Raw genomic sequence first — 23,230 nt, 5'->3', positions numbered from 1 at the left:
ATCCAAACTGGGGCACTCTAACCTCTGGGGCGCTTTCCAAGATACCTCAAGGGCACTTGGCCAAGGCTAAGATTTATGGACATTAATTTCAGGATCCTCAACTCCAAAAAGTTCTATTTCTAAAATGGATCATAGTAAGGATTTGCACATAATGGAGGTGCAGGCTGTCCGTTTATATCTCTCCTTTCACAGACCTTCTCTCACTTGTGAAAAATAAAAAAACATACCTCCTATATCACTGCCTTGGAACATCTCTGGGAACCAAATAAAAGAGCGAATCAAAATGTTGGTATTGGAATCAACAAAGTTGACAAAGTGATTCCTCTAATTAATGGATAACACGTCCTCTAAAAAGTCAGAGGGTTTTCAATTTTTTCCTTTCAACATTTCTTTTAATGTGGTGATTGAGGTTGTCAGCTGAAAATCATTAAATGATCAAGCATTCTGTGATTTTTTTGGCATATGACTCAAAAACTGTTCAAAGAACGGAGTGACTGCTATATAACATTTCTTCCCTTCTTATCTACTCATATATATGAACAGGGTTTATTTCTAATACATAGCACTTATTTCTGTAAAAACAAAAAAACTGAAATAGTATTAAAGCTGAACTTTAGCTCATCCTAGCAATAAAGAATACTCATCCAGGAATTCATGAAGCAATTAATTGAAAAAAAAAGATTCCCATCCATCTTATTAAGAAATGCACTTTTAATAACATTTCACTTTTACATTGTTTTAATCAATTGTATGCTAGGAATAAAAAATTCAATGAAGAATAAAATTTAATATCCAGAGCCTTGCAAGCATGTGTACATGTTCTTTTTTCCTTCACACACAAACACATTACATTGTACATGACAGTCACATGTCTCTGCTGCCTTTTTAAGCAGTTAATATATCATGGAGATCTTTCCAGATCTGTGCATATAAAAGTATCTCATCCTTTTAAAGGGCTGTAGATAATTCCATTGCATAAGGCAAATGTAATGTATTTGACCATTTCCTTACAGGTGGATATGTGGGTTGCTTCCATCTTTTGCTATTATAAATAATGCTGTAAGGAACATCTTTGTACACATGTCATTTCATCATAAATATAACAGATGGCATTTAAGTCCATGAGAATAGGTAAGTTTAGCTCTTGTCTGCTTCTTCACTTGTCAGCAAACTCCTTTCGGGCAGAGACCAGCTTGAATTGAAATTGTGCATTTAGCTCAGCCCTTGGCATGTTAGTAAAAGAGTAAGTGAGACCCATTCACACTTGCAAGAAGAAACAGAGAATGTGATAAACTAAACTCCCTACCAACACTGTTTTGAGGGAAGTGATTTATTTGAGTGGGACTCAATAAAACAAAAGGTGGGGGCGGGGAAGAGATGGACACGGAATCAGCCAATAAAAGAGCCCACTAAGTGGAAGGGTCCATATCACAGCTGTTTCACACTTTAGTCCATCCTGTGATTTTCCTGTCGTTCAGCTTGGAAGAGGTTGGAATTTTCAGAAATGATTTTTTCTGGGAAACAAAGAAAAAATAAAACCATAAAGGAAAAGTGGTGGCAGAGTCTGCACACTTCAGACTTCATATCTTAATTTAAACCAAAGTCTTGCACAATGTTTAACTTAGTTGATGTAACTTCCTAAGTCCTTGCCCTGCTCCTGCTCTCAGCTTCCCCTGGTCTGGGGCTAAACACAGGTGATTAAGTAGCTATTTAAACTTTAAGTAGCAAGTAGATTCAGGCTGGCTCGCTGTTCAGGACCAAAGGGCAGAGAATGTAATTAATCATACCTGGCGACTGCTGCCTCATATTCCCCCTGGTTGGCGCTCTGGTCACTCCCTCTGACCTCCAGAATGCTTTCTGACTTCTGCTCTGTACTTTCCGATTGCCCTGATTGTGGCCCGTCTCATTCAAAAGAGCCCTTATCTGAGCTTCATTGGGTCCGACCACCTGCTCTGATCTTGCTTATGCTGTTCATTCCCACTCGTTTTTTCGGGATTGTCCTGTCACTTTCATGATCCTTGAAGTCCCTATGCCCCTCAGCCTCCAGAAGCCTTCCTGCTGTGCCTACTTCTTTCCACTTTATCCCGTTTACCTGAAGTACACACGCTACCACCTGCTGGGACTGGTTCCACCCTTCAGAGAGGCTCTTCCTTCTCTGGACAGCGAGGCTGTGCTCCATGAGACATTGACAGCAGCTCCCCTGGGGTCTTCCTGGAACACATCAACTCCTGCTTCCCTCTTTTCCTGTTTCAAAAGCCAGTGTCTCCTTTTGGATCACCTGCTTGGCTCTTGCTTGCTGCCCGATGGATGTTCTCGGTTCTCAGCACCTCTCCAGGGCAGAGAGGACTAACCTGCTGACTCTGGGTTAAGTCTCCCCCTTTCAGGTCACCAGCTTCAGAGCTTCCTTATATACTCGGGTGAGTCAGGTATGAGGTCCTCATGGGGATGGTATGTGGTCATTTCCCCAGAAATCCATCACTATTATTTCACAGTCACACAAATACTTGGAATGTAGAATAAAAATGAGATCACTCCTAAGAGGAACAGAGGGGACTCATTCCCATATGGGGCCTTTCCTGATAGACATTCAGGGAGCACAGACAGGGGCGCCAGGTTTGGTTTTAAACAAGGAAGAGTAAGAAACAGAAGGAAAAGCAAGCCAGCGGCAGCCAGGCAATTTTAATGAGGGCGGGTGTGGCAGGAACGCTGATGGGAGAGAACGAACATTCTCAGGTGGGAAAGAAGAAAGCTGTGATTTGTACGAAGGGAAAAGAAAGCTAACCTGATAGTTCAGGGCTGAAGAGAAATCCTTTCGTTCAAAAGCCTCCAACATCTGGTTTGTCTTTTTTCCCAGGTAGTTATAGGTACTGGAAAGAAAACAGCACATCCTGTAGGATCCGTAGCTCAGCAGGAAGGTCCCGCTCTTCAAACCCCTCTGATGCTTAAAAGGCAAAAATAGACCAGGGTTCCTTGAAGCCTATTTTCAGGCCCTATTCTTTTAAAGGATTAGGTGTCTTCCGTTCTGAGTTTTCCAGCAACACTAAGCAGTGCAGAGGAGGCAGGGGACACCAGAGGGAATGAAGAAAAGGGAGGGAAACAGAAAAAGTTCAGTTAGAAAAAAGAAAAAAATAAAGTGAAAGATGGAGATGTATTTGGTAAGGAGTGATTGAGGGCAACACCTGCCCCAGCGCACACATGCAGGCACAATGCTAGACAAAAGCTGTGGATCAAATGTAGTATTTGAGGGGGGTCCTCAAAGCCCTATGCTGAGGAATTGGGTGAACGGAGCACCAGAGTAAAAGGGACAGATCCCAACAGTTTACCTAAGCTCTCTGTCAACTTGTATATTACTTAGAGACGAGTTTCTAATAATAATATTGATACTGATAAAAATAATACAAGAGGCCATTTGTTGGCTATTATATTCCGGGTGCCTGATGAAGATCATGTCTAATCTTCTCAAAGCCTTGCGAGGTGGATGTGGTTTCTATTTTGCTGTGAAGAAACTATGTCTCAAAGAAGGGCTACAGAGCTGTCGAGAAGGCTCTCCACCTCTTCACCTGCCTTCTGTGATGCGTCAACAAAAATGAAGGTGAGAGTTAGTTATTTGATCTGATAAAATGTTCTTGATGACTTAAAAAAAAATCTCTAGTTCTACCAATGAGGCCAAATATCTTAGACTAATCACTGAGTTTTTAGAGAAATCAGCAAGGTAGAAGGTTCTAGAATTTCAGAACAGGAGTGTCTCCTTAGTTTCTAATGACTTTTCCTATAGTAAGGCAGGCTCAGAAAAGATTTTTATCTTGATGTAACAGGAAGAGAATATTGTTGGTACTTCATGTGTATAGCTCCTGGAGTCAACAGCAAGGATTCCCAGAACGTGAGGTTCACATCATCCTCTGGTAATAAAGTGGGGAAGAACGAAATGTAACAGTTCTGATAAGTCCCTTGTAGATGTGAGACACCCGAAGTCACAGTATGTCCATGAATGTCCGAAGGGTTTCAGAGGACTGTAATTCGAATTCCAGGGGTCTCAGGTGGCCAAAAAAAAAGGGGGGGGGGCCTAACAGGTAAGAATCTCCTGGGTCAGCAGATCCAGGCTTTCCGGTTTCCTCAGTAGAAATGTCCTTCAGTGAGGACAGATGTTGCAGCCATCCTGGTTTGGTGAACAAGCCATTAAGATTATCCAGCTCAACTACTCTTCATCAAAGCCATGCTCACCAAGACATGTTATGAGTATTATTTTGCTTCCCCTGTATTTTTCCTACTGGGAGGAAATACAGTTTCAGTTAATGCAAATTTCAATCAGTCTGCTTGCAAGCACGTTTCTAATGAATTAGGTTAACGTGTGCAGTGGACATGCTAAATCGAATGCCCCTAAGCCTTCTGCTGAGTGGACATCGGATCACATGATTCTGCCTTCCTAGCTGCAGCTACCTGGACCTTACGTGGACACCTGACCCTGCACTGCTATCTAGTGACATCCTGAGATGCCCCACGTGGGCACCATGACTGGCCACGAGCGTGCGGACGTGGAGAGAGCCCACCTAGAGAGAAAGAGAGGGAAATACAGAGCTTCCAGAGGACCACAGATGGAGAAAGGTCTGCCTTGGCTGTTGAGAGCTTTGCAGTTTCAAGTTCTCATCTTCACTGCACTTCCTCAAGCTTTATGAAATTTCCCAGAATTTTAAAATAACTTACCTCCTTTCACATAGCTAGTTTAAGTGGGTTTCTGTTATTTGTAACCAAATAATTTCTGACAAAGAAGTCCTGTGCGTGCTTTCAGCCTGTGTGCTTCACCTCTAACTGCAACAGGTGCCTCTTAGAACAAAGACTGAGTTGCTAAGAAAACGCTACTTAATTCCCTTTCACTGAAAGAATGTGGCAAAGAAAGGCACTCCTATTAGGAAAGGTGTACATGCAAGAAAGATAACTACTCAGGGGATGAATGCCTCTGGGCGGAGGGCATTTTACATTTATAACCATTGGGAAGAAATGTGTCCAGCTTACCTGCCCACTGCTCCAGTTGCTCCCATCACCAGAGCACTCAACAGTTGCTAATCAGAAACAAAGAGTATTTACTTTGATGAAAAATAGAAGAGATGCTACTAAATCAGCAGTCACATAAATTGTATGGGAGGGACACTAACCTGCTGGGATATGCCAGGGAGTGACTCACCTCGTCCACCCCAAAAAGGAATGCAAACTGTCGCTGGCGATTCTGATCGACACACTGCCCGAAGTCTAAGAGATCTGTGTCACTGAATTTCAGCCCTTGGAAGGTGGGGATCTTCTCCTGAATCCCATCCAACAACTCCTCAGCACGAACTGCACGAAATAATGAATGTCTCATTCATCCGCACACCTCCAGGAAAGATCAGAGAACATCTCATCTGGCCCTACACTTCTGCATGGAGCTGCCAGGGGCTGTTCTCAGCCACAACCGACTGTCGACTGGATATAATCACTTGCCCTTGCCTCCCAGTTACTGTGTGCTTGTCAGATTACAGCCCTAAGTCTTCTGTTCCTTGAAGACAATAGGATAATATTGATAAAGCACAATTTCTTCTTTAAGACGTATTTTTATTGAAGTATAGTCCGCTCATGAAATTGTCATGAACTAACAATGTTGTGTCCATTTCTGGTGTACAGCATAATATTTCAGTCATATAGGAACATATATATGTATATTCATTTTCATATTCTTTTTCACCATAAGTTACTACAAGGTACTGAATAGAGTTCCCTGTGCTATACAGTATAAACTTGTCGTTTATCTCTCTCATATATAGTAGTTAGTACCTGCAAATCTCAAACTCCCAATTTATCCCTTCCCACCCCATTTCCCCACTGGTAACCATAAGTTTGTTTTCTATGTCTATGAGTCTGTTTCTGTTTTGTAAATAAGTTCGTTTGGCTTTTTTTTTTTTTTTAGATTCCACATAGGATTGATATCATATGGTATTTTTCTTTCTCTTTCTGGTTTAGTTCATAGAGAATGACATTCTTCAGGTCCATCCATGTTGTTGCAAATGGCATTATCTTATTATTTTTTATAGCTGAGTAGTATTCCATTGTATAAACATACCCACAGCTTCTTTATCCAGTCATCTGTTGATGGACATTTAGGTTGTTTCCATGTCTTGGCTCTTATAAACAGTACAAAGCACAATTTCTATTTTTTCTCTTAAGGAAGTTAGAAAGAAGTGGGAGTTTTAAAAATAACCTCCTAAGAAATTTCATCTAAGTGTAAGAATCTTCTGGCTGGAGAAGCACAGTAATGACAAGAGGTCAGAGTACCTCCCTATATGCCAGGCACTGAGTATACAGTGGGGCACAAGGTAGACACAGCCCTTGTCCTACAGGGGCTCAGAGGCTGTGTCTTCCTGCATGAGAAGGAGAGGTGTGTGTGACAGACACCGGTGTCTGCTAGACGTGCCTAAGGGTCAACCTGTCTTTTATACTTAAATCTCCCACTGTAAGGTGGTGTCAATGATTGATGAGAGCTGACTTATTTTTGGCAAGAGTGACTTATATTGAGTAGTTGGAACCATCTGGTCAATATTCTATCGCTTTTGTGACATGGGGTGGGGTGGGGTGGGATGGAGTGAAGGTTTCTTAGTGAAACGGTACGATGTGAGGGGTGAAGGGCAAGACACATGGAAGGAAGCAGTACTTACTCTTTACCCCCGTCAAGGCAGGAATGTGATAGTAGTAAAACGGCAAAGCAGGGGCAGCGGCAGCCACCTCCTTTAGGAAATTAACCAGGATATCTGAAAGAAGAATGGGAAAAGCCATGGTGCGAACCAAAGTGAAACACCGGTTTTCCCCAGTGAAAAAATGAACCATCTAATGAAATGCAACCATCCTTTTCAGAAGCCAAAAATTCTTGACCACTCTCACCATCTCTCAGATTTCTACTGCAGTGTCTTTGCAATTCAGTTCCTTCAAAGTTTTATTTCCCTTTCTGCAGAAAGGCCAAAGTAAGGGGACCACCTTCCTGTCACCCCTACCGTACTAAAGTACTATTAAAAAAATGGTGCAAATCTTCCCACATTTTAAGAGAAGCTCATAAAATATTCTTACAAAAACCAGAAGCCCATCAGGCAGGCTAGGATCCTTGTCCTCTCACCCAGCAGGGTACGTGTGGTCAGTGAACAGCCAATGACTTTGAATTAGGATCAGAATAAGGTTGTAACTGAGGAAATTCGACAACAAAAAGATAACCAACATCTGCTCAAAATGGGAAGTCATAAAGGCAGTGGCACACCTCATAATAATTCAACCAGAGTTTGGTACTTTCCCCTTTTGGGGAGAAATTCAGATGTATCAGAGGAGAGTTCATTCTGGTTTACTAAGGAACTGGGGTTTCCTGCATCGTCCGATTTGAGCTTCTGCTGCGACGTTACTGCAGATGATAAATGAACACAGCAGAGCTGCTCACGATTTGGATGCCACTGGACAGTGGGAGAGAGAATCTTACGTACTTCATCTGAATACTGTGATGATGTATTCTGTCTGTGACAAATATTTCTGATAAAATTATTATGTATAATTTGTTATTTTTCCTTTGTCTTTTGGGAAAAGTACTTAGGCAAAAAATTCCAAAACCATGTGAAAAAAAACTTTAAAAATGTTCATTCTACATTTCCCAAATTTAACTATTTAAATTACTTACCTATATTAACAACTATTTTCTCTCTACCAGTAACAGGTGACATTTCATAATTCTGACCCATTATACATTTAGTTATGGATTTATTTAATCATGCATGCAGATAACACCTTGTCTGTTTTTAAACCTTTTAAAATTTGTATTTTATTTTTGATAATCAAAAGAATTCAAAAGACACAAATAGTTTCCACAGAGAAAACAATGATGATACTTTGGAAGACAATGAATGTTTCTGTGAAATGTCTTTTCAAATTCATTGCTTACTCAAACTTGAAAAGAACATGTAGTCTCAAAATGCCCATCACTACACTCCTCTTTCTTGAGAAAAATGGTCTCAAGCTTCGCCATGTGACTCTGACACTCTGCACAACTGACTGGACAGGAAGCGGACACCTGACCCAAACACAGGCACCTGTAGGTTGACCCGAGGCTTGGTGGGATGACCTGATCAGATTACTTGGCCAAAGAGCTTAAGTCCTTTCATTTAAGTCCCTTAATGGAGTCTTCTCTTTTTTGGATCCAGGGAGGCTGAATACTCCGGAGGACTACTGTACCATTGCAACTTCATGCCTCCAGTCCCCAAGCCTTTACTTTCATGACTTAGATACAACCATCTGGAATGAAGGCATAAAGAAGTGGACCATGTGAGGCACTATGCATTTAGAATCATCTACCTACCTTTGTTCCATGGCTTGAGAAAGAAAGGTGCGATGACAGCGATGCCATCAGCTCCTATTTTTGCGGCATGTTGGGCCTTTAAAAGAAGAAAGACCATTGGTCACAATTCTGACGTGTGTGGGTGTGGGGGCTCCTCAACACCAACAAGCAATTCTCAGACACCAGCTGGGTTCTTACAATTCAACTCAGCTCTGACACTGTGTGTCTGGAGACAGAGTCAGATTGCACAGGTTAAGGGCTCAGCCCCACAAGACTAGCCCCCTACCCTCACTTCAAATCCCAGGTTACCACCTGGGCTTCTGACCGATGGGCCACAGACTGAAGGTTCTAACGATGCCCTCCTTGGATGAATTAATTTGCTAGGGCAGCTCACTGAACTCAGAGAAGCATTTTAATTACTAGATCAATGTTGTTTTAAATTAAAGGATACAAGTCAGGAACAGCCAGATGGAAGAGATGCACAGGGCTAGGCATGGGGAAGGGGCACAAAGCGTCCCTGTCCTCTCCGGGTGCAGGTGCCCCACCCTCCCCATGTCTCCACAGGTTCACCAAACTGGAAGCTCGCTGAAACCTGTCCTTTGGGGGTTTTGTGGAGGCTTCACTACCCAGGCACGGTTGATTAAATCACTGGCCTTTGGTGACTGGTTCAAATTTCAGCCCCTCCCCTCCCTGGAGGAAGGGGGCTGGGACTGAAAGTCCCAACCCTCTAATGCACTTGGTTGGTATTCTTGACAACCAGCCACATCCTTAGGTGCTTTCCAAGTCACTTCATCAACATAACAAGAGGTATCTTTACTGTTCTCATCTCCAGAAATTCCAAGGGTTTCAGGAGCTCTGTGCCAGAAATGGGGCGAAGACCAAATACATATTTCTTGTTATAAATCACAGTAGCACAACCATCCTGAAGTAAGTGATTTGCTATGTTCACCGACAGCTTAGATTATTAGAAGTTAACAACAAACTCTTCCAACTTCTTTTCACTTGAGAGTGGAAAATTAGCCAAATTTAATGATAAACGTCATTACCAGGGAAACTCCAAGGCTGCAAAGCAGAGACCCCTGGCAGAGGTGAGCTGCGTTATTTAATCTTACTCTCTTCAGACTTCGTCAGTACAAAAAAACCTTGCTAGGAAGACATGAGCAGTTCATTTTGACAAATTATAACTATTAACAGAGAAACCTACAGATGTTATTTCTCTTCTAGTGTTCAGCCCACTGGATGACACCTTCTTTCTCTCCAAAGATATGATAATCATATTTTTAAATTTATATTACAGATTGGGAATGTGGTTGAGAAGGAAAAGATTATACACGTCATAGAAGATACACTGCAGTACTCTTCTGATGTTTTCTCAAATTCCCTCAGAAAAATTAAACATTTCCTCCCACTGGACCCTCGTAACATTTTTAAAATCTATTTCAAGCAGAGCACCTGAGCCTACCAAGCTGTAAGACAGTTACGAGTAGGCACTGTCCTCCAACACGAGTGACCTCCCTGAGAGCAGAGGCCAGATCTTACTGACTCTTGTGTTCAGGTCAGTCACGGTGCTGAGCACACAGCAGGGACTCAGTCGACGCTTGCTGAGCGTTCTGAAACACGCCCCGCTACCTAAAACGGGAAAATGGCTTTCCTCTGAGATACCACTTTAACTCACAGTGGTGTCTATATCTAATAGACATGATTAACTTTCGGCAGAATTAAAGTAGGAGAGTCAAAAAGAGACCGAGATATAGTCCAAAGACCAATCAAGACATTGGATACAATTTTACTAACACAGAACTGGAATGTGATGTATCTGAGTCATTTACTTTGCACCCTGCTTAGGACAAAGTGGAAGGGTAACCTTAGCTGAAAGTAAGGGGAAATAGCCCACTTTTGGAGACAGTTGATGGCAGTGGCCATTCAAGCATCATCCAGTGGGGAGTTATGTCTAAGCAGATGCCATGACTACTGTCCCCTTGGCAAGAATTATCCCTACAGCAGGAAAGTACCTGTACACTGAGATTATCTTTACATTGTTCTAGTGTTCAGCCCAGTGGATGACACTGCCTTTCATGCCATGACATGACAATATTTAAAATTTAGATTACACATAGGAAAAGAAAGCAATTGAAAAGGGAAGAGAAAAAAAAGATTTCCTCCACTAGGCTACTTTAGTTGAAAGATCTATTATAAGAAAAACAAATCAAATGTAAAAAGAATAGACCAATGAAAATAGAGTACATGAAATTGAAAGTCTGACTGGAAAGCCTGACTAGCTCAGGTCTCTGGGCAAGAGCACCATCCTCTTCTGGTCCTGAGAAGACAGCACACAGCTCCTGCCACCCCTTATATATTTCTCTTCTGTTTTCCTCCAGCTCCGGGGGAGCAGGAAGCACTTTGATGGAGGGGCATGAGCTCCCCCGTAACAGCAGCAGCGCCTGAGAGACAGTGTATCTCTGTAGCAGCTGCTCCCAGACCTCCCCCCCTCCAAAGGCTGCAGCTGGGGTTGGGGGTGGAGAATCCAGGTCCCCGCTGCTGCTGTTCGAGTCTCTAGGGTTTGCCCCGTCGGCAGCAATTTATCCGCAGAATTTTATCACCTTTTTCTTGCTTGTCAAAATGTTTGTTAAAAGAGGAGAAATTACTTCAGAAAATATGGCCTTCATAAAAATATAAGCCGCTTGAAATGCTTTGCAATTGAAAAGTGTGTTTTTACTATAGCATGTCATTTTCTCGTAACAAATGATGCTGTAATGTGAGGGTTCATAAACCTTTCTAGCAATGTTTCTCTAGGAAATTCAAATCATTGAAAACTTTTCAAACAATTTTTTTCTCTAATGTATAAAAATAAAAAAGATGTTTTGTAAATTAAAATAAAAAAAAAATAAATCGTTTCCAAGTGCTGACTCTAGGTTTAGTTTACTAAGCAACCATCTAGTACGTCTTCCTTTGCGGCTTGCCCAAGACTGCTGGATTGCAATTCTGTGAGTATACAGTACACATCCCATTTCTAAATTCAATCAATAGGAAACACAGTCAAACAAAACCCATCAAGAAGAAGCTGGGGCTAGATCAAGTCATTGTGCTCTGGAGAATTAGAATATCTGAATTCTGGGGACATGGTTACGTGGACAAAGAACGTCACCTGCCATTTCAGTAAATAAAGCCTGTTTCAGCCGTAAGGCCATCGGCCACTGCAGCCAAGCCCATCAGTGCACTATGCTGAGGGGATTCAGGATGGAGAAAAGGAGGACACTGGCCCTGGGCAGTTAAGATGCAGATCCAAGGAATGGTGTCAGTAAGCCCAGACGCTGGCACCTTCCCATACACAGAAAAGCACTGAAATCGTTAACTTGATATGTGTTTTTATGATGAGCAGTAATCTTTTGCTTTTCAAATACATGTTTTTAAAATTTTGGGTTTTTCCCCCCATTAAAAATCTCCTGTACATCCTGGCTCCTCCCTTACCTCTTTGGTAGAGTCCCTTAGAGCTACCTGAGTGGCTGCATCCTAGGCTTACGTCCCCAGTAAGTCCTCTGGATAAAACATAATTCTCAGCTTTTAGGTTGCACATTGTTTTTTTTTTTTTTTCCAGTCGACGGTTGACTGGCAGCAGTCCAGGCGATCACATCTTTGTACTTTCTTTCCTCGCCCAGTTCACAAAGGCCTCGAAACCACCACATCGTCTGCTTTTCTGCTAGCAACTTTAACTCCTTCCTCCTTTTGCCAAAATTTTGCTCTACCTAACCCATTCATCTGTAAACCCAGAGCCGCCCAACTGCTGGCATCCTCGTTCCTCTGCTCTGGCTGAAGGGTGTACCTAGAAGAAAATTTCCAAACCTGTGTTGAGTGGTGGTGTGACAAATTTATGACTCACAACTTTAGTTGCTTTTTAGTATCACTGGGGCAATCCTTTTAAAAAAAATTAATTAATTAGCTTTTAATTTATTTTTCAAAATTATGACTTAGAAAAACACAACAAAATTGACCATTTTAACCAGTTTTAAGTATACAGTTCAGTAGCATTAATAAGTACATTCATATTGTTGTGAAACAGCTCTCTAGTGCTTTTTCACTTTGCAAATCTGAAACTTGCAGGAGTTGCCAGCAGGAACTCCATTTTGTACTTTACGGCTCCATCCTGTTAAAACCGTGAACTGTACTGATCCTGCTGACTTTAAAAAAAAAAAAAGAACAAGAAGGGAAGAAGGGAAGAAGGAAAGAGAAAGAAAGAAAAGAAAGAAAGAAAGAAAGAAAAGGAAGCTATTTGCTGAGAAAGGCATCCCAGAGAACTGTGCAGACATGTGACTTTACTGATAATTAGTGAAACACACTTGGCAAGTCCATAAATTGTAACAGCAAAGAAAAAGAGAATACAGACCTTCCAATCCCAGCTCTTGGCAAACAATTTATGTAAACTAAGTGTACTTCCCTGTTTTCCTTTAAAAACTCCTGCCTTTTCTTTCCCAGAAGGGACACTGTTCTGGTTGCTGCTGGAATCTGTGCTGCCTGAATTGCAATTCTAAGACCCCAAATAAATGCGTTTCTTTGTTTTATAGTCTGCCTCTTTTTCTCAAATGACAAACTTTATACCCACTAAACAACCCTTCTTTCCCCCTCCCCCTAGTCTGTCATAACCACCACTTTACTTTGTTTTTATGAATTTGACTACTATACCTCATATAAGAGGAATCACATTTTATTGTAGCATGTGACAAGATGGATTTGCTTCCTTTTCAAGGCTGAGTAATATTCCATTGTGTGTATGTACCACCTTTTCTTTATCCATTCATCTGTCCATGGATGCTTGGGTGGCTTCCACCCCTTGGCTATTACAAGTAGTGCTCCTGTGAGCATGGGTGGGGACATGTCTCAGTTTTCTCTCCCGTTCTCCAGACAGCAATTCTCAATTTTTACCACTTCTCATGTCCAAACCCCATCTTCCATCTTCTTTGTGCCCAGCAGAGAGCCTTGTCTTTTACTTCCTAGAGAAAACTGAGGGTGGCTCAAGGTCTATTCCTTACCTGCAAACTAGGGAGCTCTAGACCCATCCTTATCTTGCCCCAAAGAAGAGGTGCCCATTCAACACTCTGCTACAGCAGTTATCACCTTGGGCGACTCTCTTTATGGCTCTGTGCTTGCTTCTAGGGAGTGGACTCCCTGAGGTCCCACACCTTGTATTCTCCAGCTCAGCATCCAATATATGGCAAAAATGGTACTGATTTTAACCTCAGCATAAAAACGGAGGCCCCTCAAGTAGTCTCTCCCAGATGGACCTACATACGTACCAGTTCTTGTGACTCCTTCAAGCTCAAGGCTCCTACGTGAATTACTATCTGGTCCAGCCTGCAAAAGAGAAAACACGGCTGCACCACCTGAAGTCTGCAGGAACATGGAAGGGCTGTGCCATCCTGGTTTGCGCTGGTTTAGCAGTTAGCTAATATCTGATTAATCTCAGTCTCAAGACTATTAAATTCTGCTATGGGCTGCTTAAAATTAACCTAGTCAGGGATTTAGAAAAAAATGTCCAGGGAATAAAATGTAAGGTTCAACCAAGCAATAGAATTTTGAAAACAGTAACTGATTAACTGCTACTTGAGTACTTATTTTGACTATGAATTATTATAGATGCTGTATCTGATGGTGATGATGTGCATGAAGACAGGGATAAAACAGATGGTCTTCATCGGAGATGAAAATAAAGAGGTCCCCCAAAGAGTACAACCAGGAACCAGCTACATGAAAGAAAGGATTTACTGTTTAAAGTCTTTTCCCTATGTTGTAAGCCCTCAGAATTTGGCCACGAGTGAGGTTTTTTCTGACACCCCGATGCTCATCTTTGGAGGTGCTCCACATGGCCAGTCTAAGATGCCACACTTCGACTGGTCTTCTGAGGGTAGAATGAATAAAACTCAGCTGTGAGTCCAGTCATGCTGGCGAGTCTTCGAGGGACTCTGAGTGACACACATGACACCCTTATGGGATGGAGACACCACCTCCCCACTGGGGCCCAAGCATCGAGTCCTCCCATGATGCCTGCTTGACTTGTTATGTGTCAGGTACTATGGGCCCCAGCAGGAAGTGCTATGACCAGGTTTGCATCTGTGAAGAGGGACAGAGGACTTCTAAGAGGAGAAAAGGCGGCTGGCTGGCCTGCCTTACCCTCACCAGAGCTTCACTGCATGACCTCCTCGGACCTTTCATGCCCTGATCTCCTGCTTAGCTTAGAACAGTCATGCGTTCCCTCCTCCCCAACCCCCCTGCTGGGTCTGTGGCTTCAGTACCCGCTTGTGATGTCCCAGTCCAGGAGGATGAGGCTCCCAAGAGCCTTCTCATAATCAGGACTTTCTTCCCTTTCCGATTCCCTGCAGAGGCTACGCCAAATTTCGACGGTTCTTCTCAAGCTCTAAATTCCGCCCAACCCCCTGTTCTTGGCAGATGACGCGAACGGTATTTTCACACCCAGACTCCCTCACTTCACCTCCTCTTCACCTCGGCGCTGGGCTATGTCATCTTCCAGGTGTTCCTCCCAGCTTTCTAGCTATCTCCTAAAGCTGCTCTGCCCATTTTTGGTTTTATTTCAAAGCCCTCGCCGAGACTCTCCATCAAAGGCACCAGTTCTCCACTCTTTAATCTCTTCTCCCCATGGGACTGTCTTCAGCACAGAAACGTGCTCAAGGCTTCCCCACTTTAAGAGGAAGAAATTACCCTTCTTTTATTATTTTTTTGTGAGGCAATTAGGTATTTATTTATTTATCTATCCATTTATTTATATATGTATTTTAATGGAGGTGCTGGGGATTGAACCCAAGACCTGTGCGTGCTGAGCATGCGCTCTACCACTGGGCCATACCCTTCCCCCGCCAACCCTTCTTTTAATCTTGCTTCCCCCTCCCTACTCTACTTTTCCATCTCTCCTTCCCTTCACCAGGAAATTTCTTTCTGAGAATAAGCTGCCCTCCCCGACCCCGTCTCCACGTGTCTTCTAGACAACGGCCCTTCTGGCTCTGCTCTCTGAGGTCACGGGTCACTTCCTGCCTTCTCTATCCTCCACCTACTGACTCTCATAGCATCTAACAATCGCTGTAACCAATGTTCTCACGAACACAGCATCTGCTGCAAGTAATTACAGGGAATTCTTATATAAGACTTAGCTCTGTGTGTCAGGCACTGTTTGAATCCTCACCTCTTATGACAGGTACTATTATTATTCCTGCTTTACAGGTGAAGCACAGGGCGTTTAAGATGTGCCTGAATTCACACAGCGGCTAAGAGGCAGAGCCAGGACCCAGCTCGGGCAGCCTGGCCCTAGATCTAGCCCCTGCTCTTAACCTTAGCCTCTGACCTCTCTGAAACCATCTTTCCTCTACTGACATGATTCTCTCTGCATCTCCCTCCCACCCTTCTGAGGGCCTCTGCTCTGCCCCTTCCCTATCCTCCCATTTCAGGTGCTTTTCTAAATGTTTATCCTTAGCGTTCCTCTTTCCTCACTCTGCCCATGGTCTTCAATCTGACTGAAAAGTAGCTGAAAACTGATGGATCACCAGAAAATGCTTCTGTGGACATGCATTCAAACTTGGCGCATAATTTCAGGGTAACCAAGGTGGGTGTTCTTAAGCCGTTTAAGGATTCCCAAGGTGGGCGTGGGCTTTGCACTGGCCATCTCCGCTCCAGGCTCACTTGGGCCCTCCCTCCAATCTTCACCTCCACCTAAGGCACCATCAATCACTCCCTTCTCTGATCCCTGTTTACACTGTTTATCAAAGGACCAGTGTTAGTTTTCCTGCTCTGACATCTCCACCAGATGGTAAGCAACCCGAGGGCAGAGATCCTGTTTCGTGTCCCCAGTGCCAGCACAGTGCATGACATACAGTGTAACAGACGACAAGTAACACCTGGATGATCGATGTGCTTACTGAACTGATGCTCTCCTACCTGCTTTACCATGGCGCAAATGGGGCTTTATAACCAAAACCTATCACTGCACTGACGTTTAGGGGCTGCAGAAAGCTCCCCAAGACCACCAGAGGATGCACCATAAGGCCACGCAGAGCCACACGCACATAGAAGACCTGTGAGGGAGCAACTGGCTGCTATTAGCATCAGGACCCACCCTGAGAAGGGACGGAGTAAGAGCTGCTGAGCAGAAGGGCCAGGCGCTCAGGGGTCAGTCACCAGGGTGTCCCTGCTTATGCCCTCAGCCCAAGGGCAGGGAACCCGAGGGACTGGCCTGGTAGAAAGACCGGAGGCAGTCTGCAGTTGCCCGATGGGACCTCTGACAGCCAGGTGTGTCCTGCAGTCTGACTGCCCTGCCACACAGAAGGGAAGGGCGCTCCTCTGCCTCAGCTCCTCTTCCTACAAGCTGACCTCGGGCCTGACTTGTGCCCGGAAGGCAGGGAGGCTGCGTCATCTGGGGAATGGCCACACTCTATGCAGCTCTTGCAGAGGAGGGTTTGTGTCCCGGTGGAGCCACTCACTTGTTCCTCCCTCTTGTCACCCACTCCTCCGCGACCCGGCAGCGCTCTGAGATGCTCAGGGACAGGCCTTCTCCGGTCGTGCCATTCACTGTTCCAAAGAGAGAGTCCATCAGTGGGACCCGCCCATACCTCTCGCTCCTCCAGCACCAGCGCGGGCGGTGCAGGGGCAGAAACCCTGCTCAGGAGGAAGTGACATGGAGAAACACCAGTGGATAGACTCCTGGAGGGGAAAATGCCATGTGTCCATTTTCACTCAGCCTGTCTTCCATCCTCACCTTGTCCAGAGGAGTGGGAAGGTTAAGAATGACTTGCAGTTATAAATCTGACATTGTTTTCAGTGACAAAGAGTAAGTGTTTTAAATGCAGAGAGAGATAACTGCCCATGTTTTAGGCAAATCTCCTTTGAACACACCAGTCAGTCCTGCATTTGGGCTTGAATGACAGGAAAGCCAGTACCATCCAGTCCTGGGATGTCAAGGTGGTCGTACGTGGGACTTACTTGGTGTATAGTACAGATCTAAAACAACCTCTATAGTTTGGTTACCAGCCTGGGTCCCTGGACTCTTAAATCAATGGAAATTGATAAGAGGCCAGACGAGAGAATTTCAGGCAAGGCTTCACTGAGACGCGTGCTGTAGCATGAGGGAGTGAGAGCAAGAAACTGGTGCCCTTGCTTGCTCCCCAAGGTGGGTGAGCTGGCTCCTTAACAGGGGTGACAACAGAGGTGGGTCTGTGGGTCAGGCAGGAGGCACAGCTTAGGTGGTCTGCCCACCCCCCTGATGGTGCCATGCACACGGATCACAGGCAGTGCCCTGCTTCTGCTCCCGGGACCTGAGAAGTGGGGCACTTGGCTCGTGGCCTTTTTGCATCTTACTGTTCACAACTGCCCCAGCTGCACACATGTGTAGTTTTTAGTCCCTTGTAGTTTCTTTGCATTCTGTTGCTCCAGGAGACATTCGTCCAGGTGCAAGCACTCCAATAAAGGGGCCAGCTCCCAGGTCTCAGTCTATCTCAGGTACACTACCAAATCAGATAATCTCTTCATTATCTTTATAGGTCTAAAATTGATAAGCCTAAAAATATACATGGCTTAGCTAGGCTCGATCATAACCTATGACACAATTAACGTTGTGACCTCCTAATTAGCAACCAGGTGACAACCACTGTCTAAGGGCTGAGAGATACGGAGAGAAATCTCTAAAAATGATTTACCAAAAATATTCTTCACTCCTTGTTCTTCCACAAGATAATCCACATACTGACCAATGACTGAAAAGTTGATTTCTCTGAAAGACAAAGGAAAAAAATTAGAAAACATGCATATTTATTCTTTTATAGATTATTATTCAGTCAATCCCCAAGTCTATAAACTGCTCTCTCTTGTTAAGAATTATTAAAATCTACCTAGCCAGTATGTGAAATTCTTAGCCTCCTCTGAGTAACGCCTGGGTTTTTTTCTTCTTCTGAGGCTGGTGATTTCTCTACTCAGCCATATAAGCCTCACTTACATGAGAAAAACACTATTAGTTATCGACAAAGGTTCTACACATAAACTTCATTACAAGTAATATTTAGAAAGTAGTTAAATAATCTTTTGCCCTTTGGGGGAGGAATGATGGCTGGGGGCATAATTAAATGAGAAGTTAACATTTTTCATGTGGTGAGAAGCAATCATTTCTTAGGATCACAAAGCAGGAAAACTCGATCTTAACAATTTAAGAATTTATCACTTGACATTTGAGACAACAAATGAAGGCCTAAACCTAGTAATATGTGCTAGTTTTAAACTGAACAGGATTAACAGCTAGAAAGGAACTTTGCCATCACTTTGCCTTTCAAAGTGTGGTCTGTGGGTGCATCAGCATATGGGGGGGACTGGTTAGAAATGCAGGCCCCACGCAGGTCCCCCAGCCAGACTGCACTGCAGCGGGGCCCCCATGTGATCTGAATGCGCTTTGCAGTTTGAAGGGTACTGACCTTGTAAAGATCTGATGCTTAAGGCAATAAGGGCCCTTTTCCTTAAAATCACATTGAGTTTAAAAATCTAGAAACTGAGTCACAGACAAATCAGCTAAAGTGACATATTCCCAGGCAAAATACAGGTGGGGGGGGATGGGGGATGGAGAATAAAAACACAAAGGAAAGCTGCGGGGCACGTGTGTGTTAAGTGTCCCAGAGCCCATGGCTGCCAAGAACACAGAGTACTAGCTGGCTGCCATTTGATTCCTGTCAGTGGGGCCAGAGGATCCCCATTTAATTTTAACCTTATTAACATTCGTTTCATCTTCACTTACTGTAGTCCTTAAAAAAGAAAAAGAAACAAAAATATCTGATGCATATAGAAAACAAAGACATCAAAGGGTATTTGTCAAAGGGAACAGAAACAAGAGATAAAAACAAAAGAGGCAAAGGCATCCACTGCCCATCACATGCAAAAGACAACTGGTCCAAGCGGCCACGAGGGAAGAAATATGCTTTAACGTAGTTGAAAGGCCTGTAAGAGGAGCAGCTCCCTCCCCCCCATGATGGCTCATGCCCCAGAGTCGTAACACTGCCTCTCCCCGCCCCACCTGCTCCAATGCCAGATCCTGGCCTCTCAGTCTCATCGGGCAGAGGCTCCCTGAATGCATGACAGGAACACATTTAGGTTGTTCTTACTTAAAGATGGGGGAGGGTGTTGGTTGCCTAGACAGTCCATCTCAGGAACCCGTTAGGTCAGCTTGACCTGCTCAGCTTCTTGAAATCTCTCCGCCTCCGACATTTCTGACCACTTGGAACCACAGCCTTACAGCACACTCACCCTCTGCTGCTTCCATCAGCTCACCCCCTCTTGGGACAAGCTCTGAGATGCAGGAGTAATCAGCCGGGCTTTGTCTGTACGACACTAACTCTGGTGTTGAGCAATGATGTCCATCTACTTACGCAACCAGGAACCAGCCCTAGCAGACCCAGGGGACATCCCAAGCACAGACTGGAAACTGGAAATAGTCCCCAGGCCACAGCGTGTGTGGGAGTCCCCGATTCACACAGTGGCTCCTGCACACGTTCGCTGAAGTCTCGACACCTCCCAGTCCCACCCTGGCTGCGGGACTCAGACACCGAGAGCAGGCCTGGCCTTTGCTCCCAGGAGGAGCCGCAGAGCCTGGATGGCTGAGGCCTGGCGGGCCCTGTGTGCGCTTCCACACGCCGCCTTCTGTTTTCTCACTTGGAAAGGGAAGCTGGAGCTTGTATCTATGCCCAGCGGGCCTTAAGGAGAGAAACCGACTTAGTCTCTTAGCACGTATGTGAATATCCCCAAACTCAGCAAGGACCACCCCCAACCAAGCGGGCCTCTATCGGCCAGTCCAGCACAAGTGCTCAGCACTGCACTTGGCTCCAGTCCAACGCTCAGTCATCACTGCGATTATTATTCCTCAGTAAAGCTCACATCGCTGTTATTACGAACATCATTCTGTACACCGTTGACGCCCGCCCTCCAGGCTACAGCGAGAACTTCCTGAAGGCAGGAACTGTGGCTTTCATACCGTCAACCCCCCTCGCCGGCACCTGGCACAGCGCAGGTGCTCAGCAAAGGCTAGAGAAGGAGTCATGACGCAGGACCTTACAACGAAAACGAAAGACCCGCGGTCTCTGCCTTAAAAGCAGATTATCCCCACACTCGCAGGCTGCACCTACATTTCACTGCCGCATTAACTATCGCAGTAACAGAGATAACATATATAAACAGCTAAAATGTGGAGGAAAAGGCGACGAAGGCTGTGACTGGTGAGAAAGTGCGAAGACTGATTATTCCAATTAGGGAGGCAGGGAAGGGCACTCCAAGGAGGGGGTGGGCCTGGAATACTAAACAGGATAAATCCTGTGACCATCACCCCCCCCCACTGTGCTGAGAGCTTTATTTGTCTGGCCCTATTCCCGTGTCCTCCTCCTCCTAGGGGGCTGGCCGCACCCTCGGGCAGATCGAGGCCAGCATGTGGAACCCCCAGTTCCTTCTCTTTCTTCAGTGAACTCCACACAATTTTATGGCTTCAGTGGGTAGTGCTTTCTTCGCACTCACCCCCTCCCCCCTCTCATTTGGGGCCTTGCTGGATGACAGCTGTGACAACTTCACTCAGGTGAGGGGTGCTAATGGGTGAGACACCATGTGTTCCCTCAGGACAGCACAGCCTGCTGCTCCTCACAACATGCCCCGGCCTACAGGGGGGACACCAATGGCAGAACCTCTGGGGCAGTGGCAGAGTCACCCCAAAATGTCCGGAATTCCGGAACTACCAAACCCCCTTAGAGAGGTCAGAGGTTGAGAAGGGATGTCTCCTAAATGTGTTCCGTTTGACTTTCACAATGTTAAAATCTCTTCATCCACATTAAAAAAAAAAAAAAAAAAAAAAAGACTTTATTTGAAAAGCCAGAAGCTCTAACAAGGCCAGGCCTAGATTTCTGTACAGCACCGGCTGGCTGGGAGGAGCAGAGGCTGCCCCCTTTGGAAGCACAGGAGCCCCCGAGGTCACCTCGGGGATTTCGGATCCCTGCCTGACTGCCGGTGTGAGTTTGCAGCCCTTGGCAGAGATGCTCAGGGGCTCCAGTCACAAGTGAGCCCAGGGCAATCACCCAGAGCTGTTGCCGTATTTGTCACGGAGGCGCCCCAAACAGCAGGGCTAGGTGGCCACGGGGTGGTAATCCTCTCGGGGGGCTTCGCTCCCTTCCCTGTTCTCCTACCTTACTCCACCTCCCCAGGGGGTCTGGGTTTACGTGCAGCGCTCCGGGCACTGCACCGGTTATGGGGGGGACAGTCACGAGAAGAGACTGGTTACTTACTCTTCTCCCCGCTGGCTGGCTGGCTGGGGCTCACCGCTCACAGAAGGTGACCAGCAGCACAAGCCAGTTCACTCGGGAGGGCTGGGCTGGCTTCCCACTGCCGCGTCTCTTCAGCTGAAGCACTTAACCTCTGTCATATTGCAGAAGCTACACTGTTTATTTCAGAAAGTACACACAGTAAAAAGACAAAAAAACATCACTCAGGCTCTCCCTGGAGATGATTACTCTTCCAGATGTTTTTCTACTCAGAAATATACAATATAGGATTTTCTTAAATAAATAGTCATAGTGTACACAGTGTTGTCGTTTTTTTTTTTTTTCACTTAGCATTCCAAATTGGGTATCTTCCCACATCTTCAGATACTGTAACTCTACAGGCTACACAGTATTTCACCACATGCATGAACATAACTAGCTTAGCAAATCCTCTATTCTTGGACTTTAAGTTTACTTCCGAGCTACATAAGGGGAGGGAATGTTTATTAAATTATTTTTGCCAGAAACTGAGGCCCAGAGTAGGTGAACTGTGAAATTACGTGCACAGCACATCTCTTCTCTTAGGGTGTAAGGAGAATAGAATTTTCCTCAAGTGGCTTTTCACAGAAAGAGCCCTATTTCTATACATTTCTTCCCCTGGCACATGACACACAGAGAAAGACGTTTGCTTTATTTGAGAACACAGAGCCCACAGGACAGGCCCTCTTCATAACCGGCATGATCTGGCATGCGTAGCAGAAAATCTGACTTGCTACTTCTTTCCCTACTTTATATATATGCATATGTCCTTCAGCATTCCAAATCAGATGGGACGTATGTGTCCTTTTGGCAAAACAACTACTTGGCTACTTCCAACCTCTTTCGGCAGGGAAGCATGCAGGGACTCCACCTGCCCTGGAAACATCCTGTTCTGAAATCTGAATCATTCAGTCTCCCAACACGGCTACAAAGACAAAACTCCACACCACTCTGACTCCAGCAGGCCAGGCCCTTTCTGACTAGTTGGGGAACAGGTCTGTGGTTAGCAGAGGGTGTTGTGAAGATTCCCATGGTGAAGTCAAGGGCATTTGAGGGAGAAAAACACAACTTTTTTTTTTTTTTTGACATTTTGGCCAATCTGAAATGCACTTTCTGTTCTAATGACTGTGAACTTGCCCAAAGGAAAAAAAAGTGTCTTAAAACAACTAAGGAAAAGCAAGTCTTTGACTTTAATGTAGAAAAAGACACGAGTTGGTTGGGTAGAGACAGACCTTCCTTTCCAGCTACGTGGGTGGCTAGCGGGCGATTGTGTCAATCCTTAAACTCTTGGTTTTACCAGCTGCAGAAGCAGGTAACAGTGCTCTCCCAGAGGTGCTGTGATTGGGACATGTCCATTCAAATGCCCAGCATGACAACTGACACATGGATTGGTATTCAGCCAATCAATGCTTGCTTCCTTTCCTCATGAAATAACAAAATCGTTTGCTTGTAACAAAATTATTCAGTCACGAAATCACAAAATGTACCACACATTGCTAGATGCCGAAGACAGAAAGAGGAAGAAGATACATGCTCAGTCCTTGTGTGCTGCCTGGTTCCCAACAAATATCTGCATGTGGTCAAGCAGCTC

At 44.9% G+C, this 23,230-nt stretch overlaps 1 protein-coding gene across 10 annotated transcripts in view; it reads right to left on the bottom strand.

Moving 5' to 3' along the window:
- The window catches only part of NPL (N-acetylneuraminate pyruvate lyase), a 33,165-nt gene that overhangs the window by 5,185 nt on the left and 4,750 nt on the right, over nt 1-23,230 (bottom strand). For 3 of the 10 annotated variants that reach the window (XM_031435631.2, XM_064478063.1, XM_064478064.1), the window contains 8 exons: nt 18,022-18,095; nt 16,810-16,897; nt 13,621-13,678; nt 8,354-8,429; nt 6,681-6,773; nt 5,180-5,328; nt 5,011-5,057; nt 2,783-2,867 (listed from right to left, as the gene is read on the bottom strand). In XM_031435631.2, coding sequence (XP_031291491.1) covers nt 2,783-2,867; nt 5,011-5,057; nt 5,180-5,328; nt 6,681-6,773; nt 8,354-8,429; nt 13,621-13,678; nt 16,810-16,897; nt 18,022-18,095 — 670 coding nt within the window. Of the gene's footprint in view, nt 1-693; nt 1,515-2,092; nt 2,245-2,350; nt 2,535-2,782; nt 2,868-5,010; nt 5,058-5,179; nt 5,329-6,680; nt 6,774-8,353; nt 8,430-13,620; nt 13,679-16,809; nt 16,898-18,021; nt 18,096-23,230 lie in introns of those variants that run through there. The other 7 variants (XM_064478065.1, XR_010377571.1, XR_010377570.1 and 4 more) reach the window with 7 other exon arrangements.

Source organism: Camelus dromedarius, chromosome 23 (genome assembly GCF_036321535.1).
Source record: "Camelus dromedarius isolate mCamDro1 chromosome 23, mCamDro1.pat, whole genome shotgun sequence".
NCBI classification, from domain to species: Eukaryota; Metazoa; Chordata; class Mammalia; order Artiodactyla; family Camelidae; genus Camelus; species Camelus dromedarius.
Note: the sequence above shows the minus strand (reverse complement) of the source record. Positions and strands in the feature narration are given on the sequence as shown.